The 21744-nt window shown below is 42.5% G+C and overlaps 1 protein-coding gene across 1 annotated transcript; it reads left to right on the forward strand.

Annotated features, from left to right (window-relative positions):
* The first annotated feature begins 15091 nt into the window (after positions 1-15091).
* On the forward strand, positions 15092-21226 carry LOC147103237 (CD276 antigen-like). Its single transcript, XM_085962677.1, has 5 exons — positions 15092-15523; positions 16079-16162; positions 17258-17611; positions 19013-19300; positions 19934-21226. The coding sequence occupies exons 2-5, from the start codon at positions 16105-16107 to the stop codon at positions 20110-20112; spliced, it is 879 nt and encodes a 292-aa protein (XP_085818803.1). The 5' UTR covers positions 15092-15523; positions 16079-16104; the 3' UTR covers positions 20113-21226.
* The last annotated feature ends 518 nt before the right edge of the window (positions 21227-21744 follow it).

Here is a 21744-nt window from a genome sequence, read left to right on the forward strand (position 1 = left end):
GACTTCTTCTTCTTCATCTTCTTCCTCCAGACTTCTTCTTCTTCTTCGTCTTCTTCTTATTCTTCTTCTTCTTCCTCCAGTCAACTTCTTCTTCCTCCAGACTTGTTCTTCTTTGTCATCTTCTTCTTCCTCCAGACTTCTTCTTCTTCGTCTTCTTCTTCCTCCAGACTTCTTCTTCTTCGTCTTCTTCTTCCTCCTGACTTCTTCTTCTTCTTCTTCTTCTTCTTCCTCCAGACTTATTCTTCTGCTACTTTTTCTTCTTCTTCTTCTTCTACTTCTTCTTCATCTTCCTCTAGACTTCTCCTTCTTCTTCATGCTCCAGACTTCTTCTTCTTCTTCTTCTTCCAGACTTCTTCTTCTTCTTCTTCTTCTACTTCATCTTCTTCATCTTCTTCTTCTTCTTCCTCCAGACTTCTTCTTCTACATCTTCATCTTATTCTTATTCTTCTTCCTCCAGACTTCTTCTTCTACTTCTTCTTTGTCTTCTTCTTCTTCTTCTTCTACTTCATCTTCTTCATCATCTTCTTCCTCTTCCTCCAGACTTCTCCTTCTACTTCTTCATCTTATTCTTATTCTTCTTCCTCCAGGCCACTTCTTCTTCTTCTGCTTCTTCCTCCAGACATCTTCTTCTTCTTCTTCGTCTTCTTCTTCTTCTTCTTCCTGCAGACTTCTTCTTCTTCGTCTTCTTCCTCCAGACTTCTTCTTCGTCTTCTTCTTCTTCTTCCTCCTGACTTCTTCTTCTTCTTCCTCCAGACTTAATCTTCTGCTACTTTTTCTTTTTCTTCTTCTTCTACTTCTTCTTCTTCATCTTCCTCCAGACTTCTCCTTCTTCTTCTTCGTCCTCCAGACTTCTTCTTCTTCCAGACTTCTTCTTCTTCCTCCAGACTTCTTCTTCTTCGTCCTCCAGACTTCTTCTTCTTCTTCTTCTTCTTCTTCCTCCAGATTTCTTATTATTATTCTTCTTCTGCTTCTTCTTCCTCCAGATTTAATCTTCTTCTTCTTCTTCTTCCTCCAGCCTTCTTCTTCTCCTTCTTCTTCTTCTTCTTCCTCCAGACTTCTTCTTTTTCTTTTTCCTCTTCCTCCAGACTTCTTCTTCTTCTTCTTCTTTTTCTTCTTCTTCTTCTTCCTCCAGACTTCGTCTTCTTCTTCTTCCTCCTCCAGACTTCTTCTTCTTCTTCTTCTTCTTCCAGACTTCTTCTTCTGCTGCTGCTGCTGCTGCCTCCAGACTTCTTCTTCTTCTTCCTCCAGACTTCTTCTGCTTCTTCTTCTTCTTCTTCTTCTTCCTCCAGACTCCTTCTTCTACTTCTTCATCTTCTTCTTCTTCTTCCTCCAGACTTCTTCCTCTTCTTCTTCTTCTTCTTCCTCCAGACTTCTTCTTCTTCTTCTTCTTCCTCCAGACTTCTGCTTCCTCCAGACGTCGTCTTCTTCTTCTTCTTCTTCTTGACTTCTTCTTCATCTTCTTCCTCCAGACTTCTTCTTCTTCTTCATTGTCTTCTTCTTCTTAATCTTCTTCTTCCTCCAGTCTACCTCTTCTTCTTCTTCTGCTTCTTCCTCCAGACATCTTCTTCTTCTTCCTCCAGACTTCTTCTTCTTTATCTTCTTCTTCTTCCTCCAGACTTCCTCTTCTTCGTCTTCTTCTTCCTCCTGACTTCTTCTTCTTCTTCTTCCTCCAGACTTATTCTTCTGCTACTTCTTCTTCTTCTTCCTCCAGACGTCTTCTTCTTCTTCTTCTTGACTTCTTCTTCTTCATCTTCTTCCTCCAGACTTCTTCTTCTTCTTCGTCTTCTTCTTATTCTTCTTCTTCTTCCTCCAGTCAACTTCTTCTTCCTCCAGACTAGTTCTTCTTTGTCATCTTCTTCTTCCTCCAGACTTCTTCTTCTTCGTCTTCTTCTTCCTCCAGACTTCTTCTTCTTCGTCTTCTTCTTCCTCCTGACTTCTTCTTCTTCTTCTTCTTCTTCTTCCTCCAGACTTATTCTTCTGCTACTTTTTCTTCTTCTTCTTCTTCTACTTCTTCTTCATCTTCCTCTAGACTTCTCCTTCTTCTTCATGCTCCAGACTTCTTCTTCTTCTTCTTCTTCCAGACTTCTTCTTCATCTTCTTCTTCTTCTTCCTCCAGACTTCTTCTTCTACATCTTCATCTTATTCTTATTCTTCTTCCTCCAGACTTCTTCTTCTACTTCTTCTTTGTCTTCTTCTTCTTCTTCTTCTACTTCATCTTCTTCATCATCTTCTTCCTCTTCCTCCAGACTTCTCCTTCTACTTCTTCATCTTCTTCTTCTTCTTCTTCCTCCAGGCTACTTCTTCTTCTTCTGCTTCTTCCTCCAGACATCTTCTTCTTCTTCTTCGTCTTCTTCTTCTTCTTCTTCCTGCAGACTTCTTCTTCTTCGTCTTCTTCCTCCAGACTTCTTCTTCGTCTTCTTCTTCTTCTTCCTCCTGACTTCTTCTTCTTCTTCCTCCAGACTTAATCTTCTGCTACTTTTTCTTTTTCTTCTTCTTCTACTTCTTCTTCTTCATCTTCCTCCAGACTTCTCCTTCTTCTTCTTCGTCCTCCAGACTTCTTCTTCTTCCAGACTTCTTCTTCTTCCTCCAGACTTCTTCTTCTTCGTCCTCCAGACTTCTTCTTCTTCTTCTTCTTCTTCTTCCTCCAGGTTTCTTATTATTATTCTTCTTCTGCTTCTTCTTCTTCCTCCAGATTTAATCTTCTTCTTCTTCTTCTTCCTCCAGCCTTCTTCTTCTCCTTCTTCTTCTTCTTCTTCCTCCAGACTTCTTCTTTTTCTTTTTCCTCTTCCTCCAGACTTCTTCTTCTTCTTCTTCTTTTTCTTCTTCTTCTTCTTCCTCCAGACTTCGTCTTCTTCTTCTTCCTCCTCCAGACTTCTTCTTCTTCTTCTTCTTCTTCCAGACTTCTTCTTCTGCTGCTGCTGCTGCTGCCTCCAGACTTCTTCTTCTTCTTCCTCCAGACTTCTTCTGCTTCTTCTTCTTCTTCTTCTTCTTCCTCCAGACTCCTTCTTCTACTTCTTCATCTTCTTCTTCTTCTTCCTCCAGACTTCTTCCTCTTCTTCTTCTTCTTCTTCCTCCAGACTTCTTCTTCTTCTTCTTCTTCCTCCAGACTTCTGCTTCCTCCAGACGTCGTCTTCTTCTTCTTCTTCTTCTTGACTTCTTCTTCATCTTCTTCCTCCAGACTTCTTCTTCTTCTTCATTGTCTTCTTCTTCTTAATCTTCTTCTTCCTCCAGTCTACCTCTTCTTCTTCTTCTGCTTCTTCCTCCAGACATCTTCTTCTTCTTCCTCCAGACTTCTTCTTCTTTATCTTCTTCTTCTTCCTCCAGACTTCCTCTTCTTCGTCTTCTTCTTCCTCCTGACTTCTTCTTCTTCTTCTTCCTCCAGACTTATTCTTCTGCTACTTCTTCTTCTTCTTCCTCCAGACGTCTTCTTCTTCTTCTTCTTGACTTCTTCTTCTTCATCTTCTTCCTCCAGACTTCTTCTTCTTCTTCGTCTTCTTCTTATTCTTATTCTTCTTCCTCCAGTCAACTTCTTCTTCCTCCAGACTAGTTCTTCTTTGTCATCTTCTTCTTCCTCCAGACTTCTTCTTCTTCGTCTTCTTCTTCCTCCAGACTTCTTCTTCTTCGTCTTCTTCTTCCTCCTGACTTCTTCTTCTTCTTCTTCTTCTTCTTCCTCCAGACTTATTCTTCTGCTACTTTTTCTTCTTCTTCTTCTTCTACTTCTTCATCTTCCTCTAGACTTCTCCTTCTTCTTCATGCTCCAGACTTCTTCTTCTTCTTCTTCTTCCAGACTTCTTCTTCATCTTCTTCTTCTTCTTCCTCCAGACTTCTTCTTCTACATCTTCATCTTATTCTTATTCTTCTTCCTCCAGACTTCTTCTTCTACTTCTTCTTTGTCTTCTTCTTCTTCTTCTTCTACTTCATCTTCTTCATCATCTTCTTCCTCTTCCTCCAGACTTCTCCCTCTACTTCTTCATCTTCTTCTTCTTCTTCTTCCTCCAGGCTACTTCTTCTTCTTCTGCTTCTTCCTCCAGACATCTTCTTCTTCTTCTTCATCTTCTTCTTCTTCTTCTTCCTGCAGACTTCTTCTTCTTCGTCTTCTTCCTCCAGACTTCTTCTTCGTCTTCTTCTTCTTCTTCCTCCTGACTTCTTCTTCTTCTTCCTCCAGACTTAATCTTCTGCTACTTTTTCTTTTTCTTCTACTTCTTCTTCTTCATCTTCCTCCAGACTTCTCCTTCTTCTTCTTCGTCCTCCAGACTTCTTCTTCTTCCAGACTTCTTCTTCTTCCTCCAGACTTCTTCTTCTTCGTCCTCCAGACTTCTTCTTCTTCTTCTTCTTCCAGATTTCTTATTATTCTTCTTCTTCTGCTTCTTCTTCTTCCTCCAGATTTAATCTTCTTCTTCTTCTTCTTCCTCCAGCCTTCTTCTTCTCCTTCTTCTTCTTCTTCTTCCTCCAGACTTCTTCTTCTTCTTTTTCTTTTTCCTCTTCCTCCAGACTTCTTCTTCTTCTTCTTCTTTTTCTTCTTCTTCTTCTTCCTCCAGACTTCGTCTTCTTCTTCTTCCTCCTCCAGACTTCTTCTTCTTCTTCTTCTTCCAGACTTCTTCTTCTGCTGCTGCTGCTGCTGCCTCCAGACTTCTTCTTCTTCTTCCTCCAGACTTCTTCTGCTTCTTCTTCTTCTTCTTCTTCTTCCTCCAGACTCCTTCTTCTACTTCTTCATCTTCTTCTTCTTCTTCCTCCAGACTTCTTCCTCTTCTTCTTCTTCTTCTTCCTCCAGACTTCTTCTTCTTCTTCTTCTTCCTCCAGACTTCTGCTTCCTCCAGACGTCGTCTTCTTCTTCTTCTTCTTCTTGACTTCTTCTTCATCTTCTTCCTCCAGACTTCTTCTTCTTCTTCATTGTCTTCTTCTTCTTAATCTTCTTCTTCCTCCAGTCTACCTCTTCTTCTTCTTCTGCTTCTTCCTCCAGACATCTTCTTCTTCTTCCTCCAGACTTCTTCTTCTTTATCTTCTTCTTCTTCCTCCAGACTTCCTCTTCTTCGTCTTCTTCTTCCTCCTGACTTCTTCTTCTTCTTCTTCCTCCAGACTTATTCTTCTGCTACTTTTTCTTCTTCTTCTTCTACTTCTTCTTCTTCATCTTCCTCCAAACTTCTCCTTCTTCTTCTTCTCCCTCCAGACTTCTGCTTCTTCTTCTTCCAGACTTCTTCTTCTTCTTCCACTTCATCTTCTTCATCTTCTTCTACTTCTTCCTGCAGACTTCTTCTTCTTCTACTTAGTCCAGACTTCTTCTGCTTCTTCTTCTTCCTCCAGACTTCTTCTTCTTCTTCTTGACATCTTCTTCTTCATCTTCTTCTTGTTCTTCCTCCAGACTTCGTCTTCTTCTTCTTCTTCCTCCAGACGTCTTCTTCTTCTTCTTCTTGACTTCTTCTTCTTCATCTTCTTCCTCCAGACTTCTTCTTCTTCTTCGTCTTCTTCTTATTCTTCTTCTTCTTCCTCCAGTCAACTTCTTCTTCCTCCAGACTTGTTCTTCTTTGTCATCTTCTTCTTCCTCCAGACTTCTTCTTCTTCGTCTTCTTCTTCCTCCAGACTTCTTCTTCTTCGTCTTCTTCTTCCTCCTGACTTCTTCTTCTTCTTCTTCTTCTTCCTCCAGACTTATTCTTCTGCTACTTTTTCTTCTTCTTCTTCTTCTACTTCTTCTTCATCTTCCTCTAGACTTCTCCTTCTTCTTCATGCTCCAGACTTCTTCTTCTTCTTCTTCTTCCAGACTTCTTCTTCTTCTTCTTCTTCTACTTCATCTTCTTCATCTTCTGCTTCTTCTTCCTCCAGACTTCTTCTTCTACATCTTCATCTTATTCTTATTCTTCTTCCTCCAGACTTCTTCTTCTACTTCTTCTTTGTCTTCTTCTTCTTCTTCTTCTACTTCATCTTCTTCATCATCTTCTTCCTCTTCCTCCAGACTTCTCCTTCTACTTCTTCATCTTATTCTTCTTCTTCTTCCTCCAGGCTACTTCTTCTTCTTCTGCTTCTTCCTCCAGACATCTTCTTCTTCTTCTTCGTCTTCTTCTTCTTCTTCTTCCTGCAGACTTCTTCTTCTTCGTCTTCTTCCTCCAGACTTCTTCTTCGTCTTCTTCTTCTTCTTCCTCCTGACTTCTTCTTCTTCTTCCTCCAGACTTAATCTTCTGCTACTTTTTCTTTTTCTTCTTCTTCTACTTCTTCTTCTTCATCTTCCTCCAGACTTCTCCTTCTTCTTCTTCGTCCTCCAGACTTCTTCTTCTTCCAGACTTCTTCTTCTTCCTCCAGACTTCTTCTTCTTCGTCCTCCAGACTTCTTCTTCTTCTTCTTCTTCTTCCTCCAGATTTCTTATTATTATTCTTCTTCTGCTTCTTCTTCTTCCTCCAGATTTAATCTTCTTCTTCTTCTTCTTCCTCCAGCCTTCTTCTTCTCCTTCTTCTTCTTCTTCTTCCTCCAGACTTCTTCTTTTTCTTTTTCCTCTTCCTCCAGACTTCTTCTTCTTCTTCTTCTTTTTCTTCTTCTTCTTCTTCCTCCAGACTTCGTCTTCTTCTTCTTCCTCCTCCAGACTTCTTCTTCTTCTTCTTCTTCTTCCAGACTTCTTCTTCTGCTGCTGCTGCTGCTGCCTCCAGACTTCTTCTTCTTCTTCCTCCAGACTTCTTCTGCTTCTTCTTCTTCCTCCTCCAGACTCCTTCTTCTACTTTTTCATCTTCTTCTTCTTCTTCCTCCAGACTTCTTCCTCTTCTTCTTCTTCTTCTTGCTCCAGACTTCTTCTTCTTCTTCTTCTTCCTCCAGACTTCTGCTTCCTCCAGACGTCGTCTTCTTCTTCTTCTTCTTCTTGACTTCTTCTTCATCTTCTTCCTCCAGACTTCTTCTTCTTCTTCATTGTCTTCTTCTTCTTAATCTTCTTCTTCCTCCAGTCTACCTCTTCTTCTTCTTCTGCTTCTTCCTCCAGACATCTTCTTCTTCTTCCTCCAGACTTCTTCTTCTTTATCTTCTTCTTCTTCCTCCAGACTTCCTCTTCTTCGTCTTCTTCTTCCTCCTGACTTCTTCTTCTTCTTCTTCCTCCAGACTTATTCTTCTGCTACTTTTTCTTCTTCTTCTTCTACTTCTTCTTCTTCATCTTCCTCCAAACTTCTCCTTCTTCTTCTTCTCCCTCCAGACTTCTGCTTCTTCTTCTTCCAGACTTCTTCTTCTTCTTCCACTTCATCTTCTTCATCTTCTTCTACTTCTTCCTGCAGACTTCTTCTTCTTCTACTTAGTCCAGACTTCTTCTGCTTCTTCTTCTTCCTCCAGACTTCTTCTTCTTCTTCTTGACATCTTCTTCTTCATCTTCTTCTTGTTCTTCCTCCAGACTTCTTCTTCTTCTTCTTCTTCGTCCTCCAGACTTCTTCTTCTTCTTCTTCCTCCAGACTTCTTCTTCTTCTGCTTCTTCTTCTTCCTCCAGATTTCTTGTTCTTCTTCCTCCAGACCTTCTTCTTCTTGTTCTTCTTCCTCCAGACTTCTTCTTCTTCTTCTTCCTCCAGACATCTTCTTCTTCTTCTTCTGCTTCTTGACTTCTTCTTCTTCTTCCTCCTCCAGACTTCGTCTTCTTCTTCTTCCTCCAGTCTTCTTCTTCTTCTTCTTCCTCCAGACTTCTTCTTCTTCTTCTTCTTCTTCTTCTTCGTCTTCCTCCGCACTTCTTCTCCTTCTTCTTCTTCTTCTTCTTCCTCCAGACTTATGCTTCCTTTTTTCTTCTTCTTCTTCTTCTTCCTCCAGACTTCTTCTTCTTCCTCCAGACTTCTTCTTCTTCTTCTTCTTCCTCTACTTCTTCTTCTTCTTCTTACTGCAGACATCTTCGTCTTCTTCTTCTTCTTCCTCCAGACTTCTTCTTCTTCTTCTTCCTCCCGACTTCTTCTTCTTCTTCCTCCAGACTTCTTCTTCTTCTTCCTCCTCCAGTCTTCTTCTTCTTTTTCTCTTCTTCTTCTTCTTGTTCCTCCAGACTTCTTCTTCTTCTTCTTGTTTCTCCTCCAGTCTTCTTTTTCTCTTCTTCTTCTTCTTCTTCCCTCAGACTTCTTCTTGTTCTTGTTCTTGTTCTTTTTTCTTCTTCTTCTTCTTCCTCCTCCAGACTTCTTCTTCTTCTTCTTCTTCTTCTCCTTCTTCTTCATCCTCCAGACTTCTTCTTCTTCTTCTTCCAGACTTCCTCTTCTTCTTCCTCCAGACTTCTTCTTCTTCTTCATCCTCCAGACTTCTTCTTCTTCTTCCTCCAGATTTCTTCTTATTATTCTTCTTCTGCTTCTTCTTCTTCCTCCAGATTTCATCTTCTTCTTCTTCTTCTTCCTCCAGCCTTCTTCTTCTCCTTCTTCTTCTTCCTCCAGACTTCTTCTTCTTCTTCTTCCAGACTTCTTCTGCTTCTTCTTCTTCTTCTTCTTCCTCCAGACTTCTTCTTCTTCTTCTTGACTTCTTCTTCGTCTTCTTTCTCCAGACTTCTTCTTCATTGTCTTCTTCTTCTTAATCTTCTTCTTCCTCCAGACTTCGTCTTCTTCTTCCTCCTGACTTCTTCTTCTTCTTCTTCTTCCTCCAGACTTATTCTTCTGCTACTTTTTCTTCTTCTTCTACTTCTTCTTCTTCATCTTCCTCCAAACGTCTCCTTCTTCTTCTTCTCCCTCCAGACTTCTGCTTCTTCTTCTTCTTCCAGACTTCTTCTTCTTCTTCCACTTCATCTTCTTCATCTTCTTCTTCCTCCAGACTTCTTCTTCTTCTTCTTGACATCTTCTTCATCTTCTTCTTGTTCTTCCTCCAGACTTCTTCTTCTTCTTCTTCTTCTTCGTCCTCCAGACTTCTTCTTCTTCTTCTTCCTCCAGACTTCTTCTTCTTCTTCTTCCTCCAGTCTTCTTCTTCTTCCTCCAGACTTCTTCTTCTTCTTCTACTTCTTCTTCGTCTTCCTCCGCACTTCTTCTCCTTCTTCTTCTTCTTCTTCTTCCTCCAGACTTATGCTTCTTTTTTCTTCTTCTTCTTCTTCTTCTTCCTCCAGACTTCTTCTTCTTCTTCTTCCAGACTTCTTCTTCTGCTTCTTCTTCCAGACTTCTTCTTCTTCTTCCTCTACTTCTTCTTCTTCTTCCTGCAGACTTCTTCGTCTTCTTCTTCTTCTTCTTCCTCCAGACTTCTTCTTCTTCTTCTTCTTCCTCCAGACTTCTTCTTCTTCTTCCTCCAGACTTCTTCTTCTTCTTCTTCCTCTACTTCTTCTTCTTCTTCCTGCAGACTTCTTCATCTTCTTCTTCTTCTTCCTCCAGACTTCTTCTTCTTCTTCTTCCTCCCGGCTTCTTCTTCTTCTTCTTCTTCCTCCAGACTTCTTCTTCTTCTTCTTCTTCCTCCAGACTTCTTCTTCTTCTTCCTCCTCCAGTCTTCTTCTTCTTTTTCTCTTCTTCTTCTTCTTCTTCCTCCAGACTTCTTCTTCTTCTTCTTTCTGCTCCAGTCTTCTTTTTCTCTTCTTCTTCTTCTTCTTCTTCTTCCCTCAGACTTCTTCTTCTTCTTCTTCTTGTTTTTTTCTTCTTCTTCTTCTTCCTCCTCCAGATTTCTTCTTCTTCTTCCTCCAGACTTCTTCTTCTTCTTCTTCCGCCAGACTTCTTCTTCTTCTTCTTCTTCTGTTTCTTCTTCTTCTTCTTCTTCTTCCTCCAGACTTCTTCTTCTTCGTCTTCTTCTTCTTCCTCCAGACTTCTTCTTCTTCTTCTTCTTCTTCCTCCAGTCTTCTTCTTCTTCTTCTTCTTCCTCCAGACTTCTTCTTCTTCTTCTTCTTTTTTCTTCTTCTTCTTCTTCCTCCTCCAGACTTCTTCTTCTTCTGCTGCTTCTTCTTCTTCTTCCTCCAGACTTCTTCTTCTTCTTCCTCCAGATTTCTTCTTCTTCTTCCTCCTCCTCCAGAATTCTTCTTCTTCTTCTTCTGCTTCTTCTTCTTCTGCCTCCAGGCGGGCCAGAATTCATGCTCACCAATCCAAAAATCTGCTGATTTCAAACAACGGTGTGGCTTGGGGTTCGCTCTTTGTGCTCTCTGGGGCCTGCCGTCGTCACGTGGTCTTGGGGCAGTGCAAGGGTGTCGTCCAGGTACAAGTAACCCAAGGTTAAAGTCTTTGCTTGGGTACTTTACCTCGCAGGGATGATGGTTCCTCTTCCTCGGGCGGCAGTTAGAGTTTGCATGAAGATAGTCGCAGGTCAGCTGGATTGAAGGCCTGATTATTCGAAGCGTTCTTCAATCGTTTCCCAATTCCTCTCGCCTCACCACCTCGCCTCATCTCATCCCGCCTCGCCTGGCCTGGTTTGTCCATGTCCGCCTGGTGCAATGCCGGGCGTCCCTGATGGGGTGGGGAAAGGCACGGGCAGTGGCCAGGCGGCAAGTGCGGGAGGGGGAAGAGCAGGAGCCACGAGGGCCAGGAGCAGGAACCAAGAGCAAGAGAAGAGTGCGTCGGTCATCGGTGGGCCTACAATTATATTCCTTCAGATGGCCTTTATCTGCACGCCAAATCAAGTTCGTTCATTGTCCCAATCTTGGCGGGCTAGTTTAAATAATTGTAGCAATCTAAACTAACTGTTTTTAGATGGCCGGTGATCGCACCTACTGGCCTGATGTCTGAGCTGTATTGTTATTAATGCATCTTAATCGGCCTGTCCAGCCTCAATGGCTTCCTTAAGCTGTTTCCGATTATTTATGCAAACAACTTGATGGCCTCAAGTATAGGCCTAACTGGTTTTGGTCTGTCTGCGATTTGGCTTAATGCATAATTCAGAGTCCTGCTGTCTGCTTTTCAAAATACAAAAGTCCTTCTTCAGAGAAACTGCAGCTTAGGTTTCGATTTCCCCAAAAACTGCTTGTGCCACAGAGTCCAAGCTTTAAAATCTTGCAGGCTTTTGGCCACGAGGTGCGGACGCCATCTTTGGGTACCCTTATTCTTAAAATGTCCATGCAGGGTCCCTTTTATTAATAATAACCTTTGGGGAAAAGTAGGAATTTTGCGAATCTTACATAATGTCCGAGTCCTCTTGCATTGTTCCACGGAAGCTCAGCGTAAGCTCGAGGAACAGCACCTTATCTTCTGATTAGGCACTTTACAGCCTTCCGGACTCAATATCGAGTTCAACAATTTCAGATCATAACCTCGGCCCCTATTATATTTTTATATATTTTTTATCCACACTTTTGGTTTGTGCCTTTTCCTTTTTTTCTCTCCCAAATGGCAGCTGTCTCTCATTCTGCCAGCGCATTTCACACTTCATCTAGAGCCATCTTTTGTCTCTTTACCTGTCCTATTACTATCTCGTCTCGTCTTAAATATCTCTTAATGTATCTTCACCTCCAAGACCTTCCCTTTTGTTCTTTCATCCCCTCCCCCATTTCCCAGCCCCCAAACTGGCCTTTTGATCTGTCTCATTTCCTGCCTTTTTTTTCTCAGTTCTGAAGAAGGGTTTTGACCTGAAACATTAACTCTGTTTCTCTCTCCACGGATGCTGCCTGGCCTGCTGAGTTTTTCCAGCATTTTCTGTTGCCCAGGTAATGTCCTGTCCACAAAAAGCAGGACAAATCCAATTAGGCCAATTGCCGCCCCATCAATCTACTCTCAATCATTAGCAAAGTGATGGAAGGTGTCATTGACAGTGCTATGAAGCAGCACTTATTCACCAATAACCTGCTCACTGATGCTCAGTTTGGGTTCCGCCAAGACCACTCGGCTCCCGACTTCATTACAGCCTTGGTCCAAACATGGACAAAGGAGCTGAATTCCAGAGGTGAGGTGAAAATGACATCAAGGCAGCATTTGACCAAGTGCGGCATCAAGGAGCCCTAGTCAAACTGATGTCAATGGGAATTGGGGGGAAAACTCTCCATTGGCTGGCGTCATACCTAGCACAAAGGAAGATGGTTGTGGTGGTTGGAAGTCAATCATCACAGCCCCAGGACATCGCTGCAGGAGTTCCTCAGGGCAGTGTCCTTGGCCCAACCATCTTCAGCTGCTTCATCAATGACCTTCCCTCCAACATTAGGTCAGAAATTGGGATGTTCGCAGATGACTGCACAGGTTGCGGCACTTCAAGTGCATATCCAAGTACGTTTTAAATGTGATGATGGTTTCTGCTTCTACCACCTTTTCAGGCAGTGAGTTCCAGACCCCTACCACCCTCTGGGTGAAAAAGATTCTCCTCAAATCCCCTCTAAACCTCTTACCAATTACTTTAAATCTATGCCCCCTGGTTATCGACCCCTCTGCTAAGGGAAATAGATGCTTCCTATCCACTCTATCTAGGCCCCTCATAATTTTATACACCTCAAATAGGTCTCCCCTCAGCCTCCCCTGTTCCAAAGAAAACAACCCCAGCCTATCCAATCTTTCCTCACAGGTGAAATTCCCCAGCCCAGGCAACATCTTCGTAAATCTCCTCTGCACCCTCTCTAGTGCAATCACATCCTTCCTTTAATGTGGTGACGAGAACTGCACACAGTATTCTAGCTGTGGCCTAACTAGTGTTTTATACAGTTCAAGCATAAGCTCCCTGCTCTTATATTCTATGCCTCAGCTATAAAGGCAAGTTTTCTGTATGCCTTCTTAACTACTTTATCTACCTGACCTGCTGCCTTCAGGGATCTGTTGACATGCACTCCAAGGTCCCTCTGATCCTCTGCACTTCTCAGTGTCCACCATTTATTGTGTATTCCATTGCCTTGTTAGTCCTCACCAAATGCATTACCTCACACTTCTCCAGATTGAATTCCATTTGCCAATGTTTTGCCCACCTGACCAGTCCATTGATATCTTCCTGCAATCTACAGCTTTCTTCTTCATTATCAACCACACGGCCAATTTTTGTATCATCTGCAAATTTCTTAATCATATGTCCTACATTCAAGTCCAAATCATTGATATATACCACAAAAAGCAAAGGACCCAGTACTGAGCCCTGCGGAACCCCACTGGAAACAGCCTTCCAGCCACAAAAGCACCCTTCGACCTTACCCTTTGTTTCCTGCCTCTGAGCCAAATTCGGATCCAGTTTGCCACTTTGTCTTGGATCCCATGGGCATTTACTTTCGTGACCAGTCTGCCATGTGGGATGTTATCAAAAGCCTTGCTAAAATCCATATAGACTACATTAAACGCACTACCATCATCGACCATCCTCGTTACCTTCTCGTTACCTCCTCAAAAAATTCAATCAAGTTAGTCAGACACGACCGTCCCTTAACAAATCCATGCTAACTGTCCTTGATTAATCTGTGTCTTTCTAAATGAAGATTTATCCTGTCCCTCAGAATATTTTCCAATAATTTTCCCACCACCGAGTTTAGGCTGACTGGCCTGTAATTACTCGGTCTATCCCTTTCTCCCTTTTTAAACAACAGTACCACATTAACAGTACTCCAGTCCTCTGGCACCATACCTGTAGCCAGAGAGGATTGGAAAATGATGGTCAGAGCCTCTGCTATTTCCTCTCTTACTTCTCTTAAAAGTCTGGGATACATTTCATCCAGGCCTGGGGATTTATCCACTTTCAAAATTGCTAAACCCCTTAATACTTCCTCTTTCACTATGCTTATTTCACAATCCTCCTCTCTGATTGCAATTTCTGCATCATCCCTCTCTTTTGTGAAGACAGATGCAAAATATGCATTTAGAACCATACCCATGTCTTCTGCCCCCACACACAGATTAACTTTATGGGCCCTAATAGGCCCTACTCTTACTTTAGTTATCCTCTTGCTCTTAACGTATTTATAAAACATCTTTGGGTTTTCCTTGATTTTACTTGCCAATATTTTTCATGCCCTCTCTTTGCTAACCTAATTTCCTTTTTAATTTCACCGCTGCACTTTCTATACTCCTCTAGGGTTTCTGCAGTATTGAGCCCTCGGTATCTGTCATAAGCTTCCCTTTTTTTCTTTATCCCCCCCAATGCCCCTTGACATCCAGGGAGTTCTAGATTTGTTAGTCCCACCCTTTTTCTTTAAGGGAACATACTTGCTCTGAACCCCCACTATCTCCTCCTTGAATGCCTCCCACTGCTCTGACACTGATTTACTTTCAAGTTTCTGTCTCCAGTCCACTTTGGCTAAATCACATCTCAGCTTAGTAAAATTAGCTTTTCCCCAATTGAGAACTTTTATTCCTGGACTATCCTTGTCCTTTTCCATAACTACGCTAAATCTAACTGAATTATGATCACTACCACCAATATGCTCTCTCACTGATACCCTTTCCACGTGCCCAGCTTCATTCCCTAAATCTAGGTTCAGAACCGCCCCCTCTCTTTTTGGGCTTGCTACATACTGGCTAAAAAAGTTCTCCTAAATGAATTTTAAGAATTCTGCTCCTTCTATACCTTTTCACACTAATTTTATCCCAGTTAATATTAGGGAAGTTGAAATCCCCTACTATTACTGCCCTATTTTTGCACGTCTCAGAAATTTGCCTGCATATTTGCTCTTCTATCCCCCTCTGACTGTTTGGGGGTCTATAGTACACTCGCAGTGTGATTGCCCCTTTTTTGCTTTAAAGTTCAACCCATATGGGCTCGTTGAATGATCCTTCTAAGATGCCATCCCTCCTTATAGCTGTAATTGATTCTTTAATCAATATTGTGACCCTCCCTCCTTTTTTGTCCCCCTCTCTATCTTGTCTGAAAACCCTGTTACCAGGAATGTTGAGCTGCCATTCCTGCCCTTCTTTCAGCCATACCTCAGTAATAGCTATAATATCATACTCCCAGGTGTCTATCTGTGCCCTCAGCTCATCTGCTTTATTCCCCAGACTCCTTGCTGGCCTTGCCAGCGACACCCACATCCCATGAACGAATAATATAAAAATATATAGTGCCTTTCAGACCCTCAGGACATCTCAAAGAGCTTCACAGCCATTGAAGTACTTTTGAGGCGCGGTCACTGTTATAATGGCGGCAATTTCAGCAGCCAGTCTGCATGAAGCAAAGTCTCACAAACAGCAGTGAGAAAAATGACCAGATAATTTTTCTTGTGGTGTTAGTTGTGAGAGAAATGTTGGCCAGGACACCAGGTGAACTCCCCTGCTCCTTTTTGAAATGTTTGAAATCGGAAACAAAAACACACAATTTTAGAAACTCTCATTCGATCAGTCCGAATCTGTGGGAAGAACAGATACGTTAAAATTCTAACTCTTGGTCAGAGGGAATGTTCTTTGTTTTGATTTCATTCCTTTGTCTTCCAAACTTTTTGTTCGCTGTAAATTCCACGACATTGCTTTTGCTTTACGAGTTAACTTTGTTGTGGTTCCCGTTGTCAGGAATGAACACAGCCAGCCTACTGTCAACAGCGCCTGCGTCAGGGACAAGACATGAATAAAAGTGGATCCCAGGTTCAGCGGCTCACTCGGCTTTGGCGTTTCACGGAGGGAGGTGCTCGCGGTTCCGAGGCCCGCCGAGAGTGAAAGTGAGCAGATACCCGCTTCCCCGGCCTTGTTGTGTCCCCCTGTCTCACGTTGCCTTCACGGGAAAGAATTGAGACGTGGCAGACTTGGAGCGGCCGCTTGTTGTGAGTATCCCGGAGCCGGCCACAGAAGTTTGAAAGTTGCAGCGAGATCCCGGGGCTCTGCGAGCGCCGTCAGCGATCTCTCCAGTCCCCAGTGGGCAGGGGCTGATTGGGCAACAGCCGCTGGGTGAAGCCGCCTTTTCCCCACCGTCACATTTACTTTCTGCCGTCAGGTAGAAGCGACTGGGTTGGGAGTTATTTTGATAACGTAAATAAACTGGTATTTTCGTTAATGAAAACGCTCGATTAACAAATCAAACATCTGCAAGTGTGATCATCTGTTGCTGCACTGTAAAGGTAAAACAACTCGGTATTAAATGAGCCAGCCTGCCCTGATCCCTCCACAATAACCTGTTGGAAGTTTGCGTTCTGGGCATCAAGTGAGGACAGCATCAGACTAGGCTGTGGAGCCTCCCATCGTCGAATAGTCTGCCAACATTCACTCTCTGGGCTCACATGTAGAATGACCACTTGAGCAAATTCCTGCTTTATTAATATCTATTCATTCATTTAATAATGACCATGTTTATTCACATATCTTGTATTTCTTTCTTTAAGGAGTTTACTAGCTAAGAGAAACAGCAATGAGATTGAAATCTCAGTTCCATATTCTTGTTCTGTGGGGACAATTTGTACTTGGTCGTAAGTCATAACTAACTTAATAATTTTAAGTGATGTGATGTTCTGCATTTGCTTTTTTGTTACTGTTCAATATTTGTTACAGAATTACACTTAATTATCTTTATAACTGGCAGCTTTAAAATCAGTTTCTTTCATTTACAACCAAACAATCCAGGAAGTGGATGGTCCAGTGAGTTAGCACAGGGTGTGAATTATGGCCCATTGAACCTTATCCAGCTCGTAACCATTCACACTGCAGTCCACTGAGCCTATATAACTTTGTTCTATTGCTGTTTACATTTCTTATTTGCTGGTTTGCCATGTTTGCATTTTGTGAGCCTGGATGTTTGGAAAGAGTTTTTTTTTTATTCTTTCATGGGATGTGGCAGCACGGTGGCATAGTGGTTAGCACTGTTGCCTCACAGCGCCAGGGACCCGGGTTCGAATCCAGCCTTGGGTGACCGTCTGTGTGGAGTTTGCACATTCTCCCTGTGTTTGTGTGGGTTTCCTCCGGGTGCTCTGGTTTCCTCCCACAGTCCAAAGATGTGTGGTTAGGTTGATTGGCTATGATAAATTGACCCTTAGTGTTAGGGGGATTAAAGACGTGGGGATAGGGTGGGACATGTGTTGGTGTAGGGGTTACGGGGATCGGGTGGGATATGTGTCGGTGCAGGCTGGATGGGCTGAAATGGCCTCTATCTGCACTGGTGGGGTTTCTGTGATTTCTGATTTCTGTGATGTGGGTGTCGCTGGCAAGGCCAGCATTTATTGCCCAGTTAGGATTAGTAGTTTTGCATCATTGGTGGATAGATCCTGAATCAACATCAGTAGTATCTGCAGCTAGACTTTTGCAAATTAATGGGAACTGGTACATAGATCATTAAACTATGAACAGGTACAGAAAATAATCAAAAGGCTAATGGAATGCTGGCCTTTATATCTAGAGGACTAGGATACAAGGGGGTAGAAGTTATGCTGCAGCTAAACACCTGCAGTACTGTGAGCAGCTCAGGAAGGTCTTTCTGCAGATATTGACTGACCTGCTGAGTATTCTTTTACTATTTTCTGTTTTTGTTTCAGATTTCTAATATTTTATCCTTCCTCTTTAACTTACAGTTGGATTTGAAGTCAGAATGGTTACTGGACCAGTGGCAGCTATCAGTGAGCAAATTGCTGTGCTAGGATGCAGTTTCACTGTGACTAGGGAGTCACCTGAGAAGAATATCATTGTCACCTGGCAGCTCGTCGACACTGCAGAGGTTGTCCACAGTTATTATGATGGAGAAGACCAGCTCAGCCAGCAGAATCCTCAATATTCAGGCAGAACAAGTCTATTCCCAGAGGAGTTTAAAAATGGAAATGCTTCACTGAAATTAAAAGGAGTAAGACCAAACGATGCTGGACTATACCAGTGTTATGTCAGTAATATAAGTAGAGCTCATAAAGAAACAATTTCTGTCAGCATTGCAGGTAAATATACTGAACGTATTTCTCTTTTCTTCGTTCCCCATCTTACCTGACTCACGTTACAGTATTGCTGCCTGGAATATATCCTCTCTCTTTATTCATAGTGAATGGATAACAGGTCATGTACTGTAAACTTCTTCTCATTAAGTGTTAATAAGCACAGTGCAGAATGGAGCTAATATAGCCCATTATGTAATCTAGAGCTAATGGAACATTTCTCAAATTGCCTAGGATAAATGTTGGAGGACATTCACTATATTGAAACATTTAGGGCTGGATTTTGCCGGCGCTCATAGGGTGGGTTTGGAGGCGGGTCAAAGGTTAAAATCGTTTTGATTGACAGTGGGTTGCGATCCTGCCGTCAACCCGCCTCCAAACAATTTTCCCAAGTGTCGGGTCCCTGATTTGCGAATGGACCCGACACCTAGCAGCGGGAAGAGGATTAAAGGCAATTACCTGCCTATTAACAGGTAGTTGCCAGTAGTTGTCAGCCTATTTTTGAATTTTGCCGCATCTAGCTCGGGCTTCCCAGCATCCGGACATCACGCCAGGTAAGTGTGGCGTGTTGTGAGTCTGCTGTAATGTTTCTGGATTGATGACAGCTGCAGAAGTGGTGTGAAGGACCAATGTTGCACATGGTGATTCTCAGAGGAAAGAAAATGTTGGGAACTGCATTTTTAATACATTTACACTTTTCTTTAGGTTACAAGTTTTTAAATCCATGTCCAGTGCCACCTCACTGGGACAACCGCTCTCACCAGTGACAGATCGCTTCTGTCACCTCACCTCTCCTCATTGGAGAGCCTGGGTGCAAGAGGTCACCTTTGTGCAGTGATTGTCAGTGTTTTCAGCCCCTCAATGCTGTCAAACGCTGAGAAATCGTCTGTCAAAATAAAATAGTGCATGGTCCCTTTAAGGAAACCGACAGATGATGCATCATTAAATGACGTCAGCAGACCCGCTTCCTGTTAATTGGCTGGCAAGCCCGCAGGGCGGGCTTAACAAGATCAATCAAGGCAAAATCATGTCCGTGGGCCGGATGCAGCTGGGGGCGGGACTGGAAGCTGGAAACCACCTGACCCACACCCAACCCGCCTCCATTAATAAAATCGCGGCCTTAGTTTTATGATGCCTCAAAATAGCACTGGAGGCTGCATCTTCTGAGGATGCTCAGCCTGTGCAGAACTCGAACATCAAGTACGCCCTTGACCTCTAACTCTTCTGTGCTGCACTCCTTGTACACAAAACAAATAAGTGACTGGTAACCAAGAACTTTATAATCATTATATTAGGCCGTGCATTGTTCTGCAATATAGATCAAGCATATACCAAAGATCTTCAGCAATGGCACTGTATCATTTATTACTGAAGAGGCAAGACTGAAAGATTGTTTTAATTTCACAGCATACTACAGTGAGCCAGTGCTGTTGATCAAACAGAAACTGTCCAGCACCATTTTAACATTCGAGTCCCAAGGCTTTCCTAAGGCTGATGTTTCTTGGTACAACGGAGACAATCTACATGATTCCCTTTTGTCCAACTGTTCATACCTGCAAACTGCTGATGGTCTGTACATAGTCGAAAGCACTATGGAAATCAGTGTCACAGAAAGAAGTTCAAACTATGCATTCGTGTTAAGAAATGCTGCTGTCAATCAAACTATCTCGAGGACACTTCGTTTTCTTATTCCAGGTAAGATTTAGCTTTTTTTTCTCACCAATTTTCTTCCTCTCCTTCTCTCTTGAAGGTACCAGGCCACTCTCACACTCAGGTGGGTTATTAATTTTGTGGGAACATTAATAGTGGGTTTTACCAGGCGGATCATCAATGGTGCATCAGAGCTGCACCTGATCCTATCCTCACCTTCTGTCCACAAAGGTGCAGTTTCACAATGGGTCACTGATAACCCTAGGGCATTAAGACCAATTGTCACATCCATACTGCTGTCCCAGCTGTTATCAGCTAACTCAGCATAGATTGAACGTGGGACTGCATGACTCAGCTACTCACTGGAGAGACTCACTGACACTGGAGGAGCTAGACTTTTCATTTTAATAATAAGAACTGAGTCATCGATTTATTATTTTAGAAAATGATTCTTTTCAAAACAAATTCAAGTCACACAATTTTCATCGCTAGTACATTTAAGTTGAGTATTCAGTAATTTGTTCATCACTTTAGTGACTTCTACCCACTAGGAAGCCACACAGTAGCATCTGAATAGAACCTCCTTGTGATTTTTTTTGAGCTGTTTCTATTTTTATGATTCTTTTTATTCAAGGAATAAAAGTTTTTATTCCCCTCCTTTTTTTTTTCTACTTCCAGAAAATTCAATCGGGAAGAATGACCTTTCCTGCAATTATTATGCAGCCCTCATCAGTTGCATTCTGGGGACTATACTCATAATGATGATGATAATAATAATAGCACTAACTGTGATGTTACATAAACACAGGTATATTAAACCAAAGAAAATGGAACACTGTAATCCAGGTCCACCATGAGATCATTCTGGATTCCAAAATATCCTGATGCTTGTAACCAAGTCTCTGCTGGACTTGTATGGTGTTTGGGGTTACAACTGGATATGTTATGAATGCTCTTTGTTGTGAACACCTTGAGTATTGTGTGCAGTTTTGGTCATCTTTTCTGAGGCAGGATGTTCTTGCCATGGAGGGAGTGCAGCAAAGATTCACCAGACTGATACCTGGGATGGCAGGAATGACGTATGAGGAGAGATTGGGTCGATTAGGCTTATATTCGCTAGAGTTTAGAAGAATGAGAGGGGATCTCATTGAAACTTATAAAATTCTAGCAGGACTAGATGCAGGAAGAATGTTCCTGATGGTGGGGGAGTCCAGAACCAGGGGTCACAGTCTAAGGATAAGGGGTAAGCCATTTAGGACAGAGATGAGGAGGAATTTCTTCACCCAGAGAGTGGTGAACCTGTGGAATTCTCTACCACAGAAGGCAGTTGAGGCCAATTCATTAAATATATTCAAGAAGGAGTTAGATATATTTCTTAAGGCTCAAGGGATATGGGGAGGAAGCAGGGACAGGGTACTGAATTTGGATGATCAGCCATGATCTCATTAAATGGCGGAATAAGCTCGAGAGGCCGAATGGCCTACTCCTGCTCCTATCTTCTATGTATCTATGTTCCAAATAATGAGTTTGAATGATCGGAATATCGATGAGTGATCCGCATGTAATAGCAACAAGGAATCCACGGGTATTCGTACTGAGTGATCCACATGTAATGGTTATGAAGGATCTTGTGTTCAGTCTGAGTGATCCACAAGAACTTAAACTGATGAGGTGTTTGTAATATTCAGTGAGAGAGATTAACTGGTCACTCGACAGAGCTATCCGTAACTACGTGAGAATAAGAGGAAGAGGAGTTAGATGACTGGTTGTGTTCTAAACCTACTAAAAACTGTTCAACTTTTAAAAATGCTATAATAGCAGATCGATGATTTCTAGATGCTGACTGTTGTATGTTCGCGAATGTTTCCTTGCACCCTGAGTGTTAGTCTAATCTGTTTTCTATAGTCATCCCTACTCCGTATGTTTCACTGCTATGTTTAATTCAGAAATAAATATATATCAATCAACGTATGTATGACTCTGGTTTGGCATTTAATATTCCACCATTCTAGAGTGAATTGAGGCTGTAGAATATCACTGGGCTCAACAATGCTGGCCCGCTACTGCATTGTTGGAAGCACTACCCTCAGGCACCACATGTACCTGTCCACACTCAGTTGCCCTCATTCAATAATGCTCATTGAATATATTTTCTGGCACTCCCAGTACAGCAATCATGATGCTCAAGCACTGCCAAGAAAATGGGTCTGGCGTACTGTGGGGGAGGTGTGAGGAGGGGGAGTGGTGGTGGAAGGAACAATCAGAGAAATGTTTTATTTTTTGATGGGACCTCCTCTTCAGTGCCTGTACCAGCATGCACCAATGCTCCCATCACAGCTCTCCCAATCTCAGGCCATGGCTTAACATCCCATTCCTTGCAAGCTCTTCCCCTCCCATTGCAGATGGGGTCATTTCTGTGGCTATATGCAGATTTGGAGCCCCAGGTCAGACTCTAGGTCACTATGGGAGGTAAAGGAAAGAGGAGAAAG

This window comes from Somniosus microcephalus, chromosome 20 (genome assembly GCF_052327205.1).
Source record: "Somniosus microcephalus isolate GS21.2 chromosome 20, FLI_Smic_1.0, whole genome shotgun sequence".
In the NCBI taxonomy this organism is placed as follows: Eukaryota; Metazoa; Chordata; class Chondrichthyes; order Squaliformes; family Somniosidae; genus Somniosus; species Somniosus microcephalus.

What these genes read in the sequence shown, in the direction of transcription:
- LOC147103237 (XM_085962677.1), top strand. Translation starts at nt 16,105, where the DNA reads ATGAGATTGAAATCTCAGTTCCATATTCTTGTTCTGTGGGGACAATTT. An exon ending in GGGACAATTTGTACTTGGTC is followed by an intron (nt 16,163 to 17,257) that starts GTAAGTCATAAC and finishes TTTAACTTACAG; the next exon opens with TTGGATTTGAAGTCAGAATG. An exon ending in AATTTCTGTCAGCATTGCAG is followed by an intron (nt 17,612 to 19,012) that starts GTAAATATACTG and finishes TTAATTTCACAG; the next exon opens with CATACTACAGTGAGCCAGTG.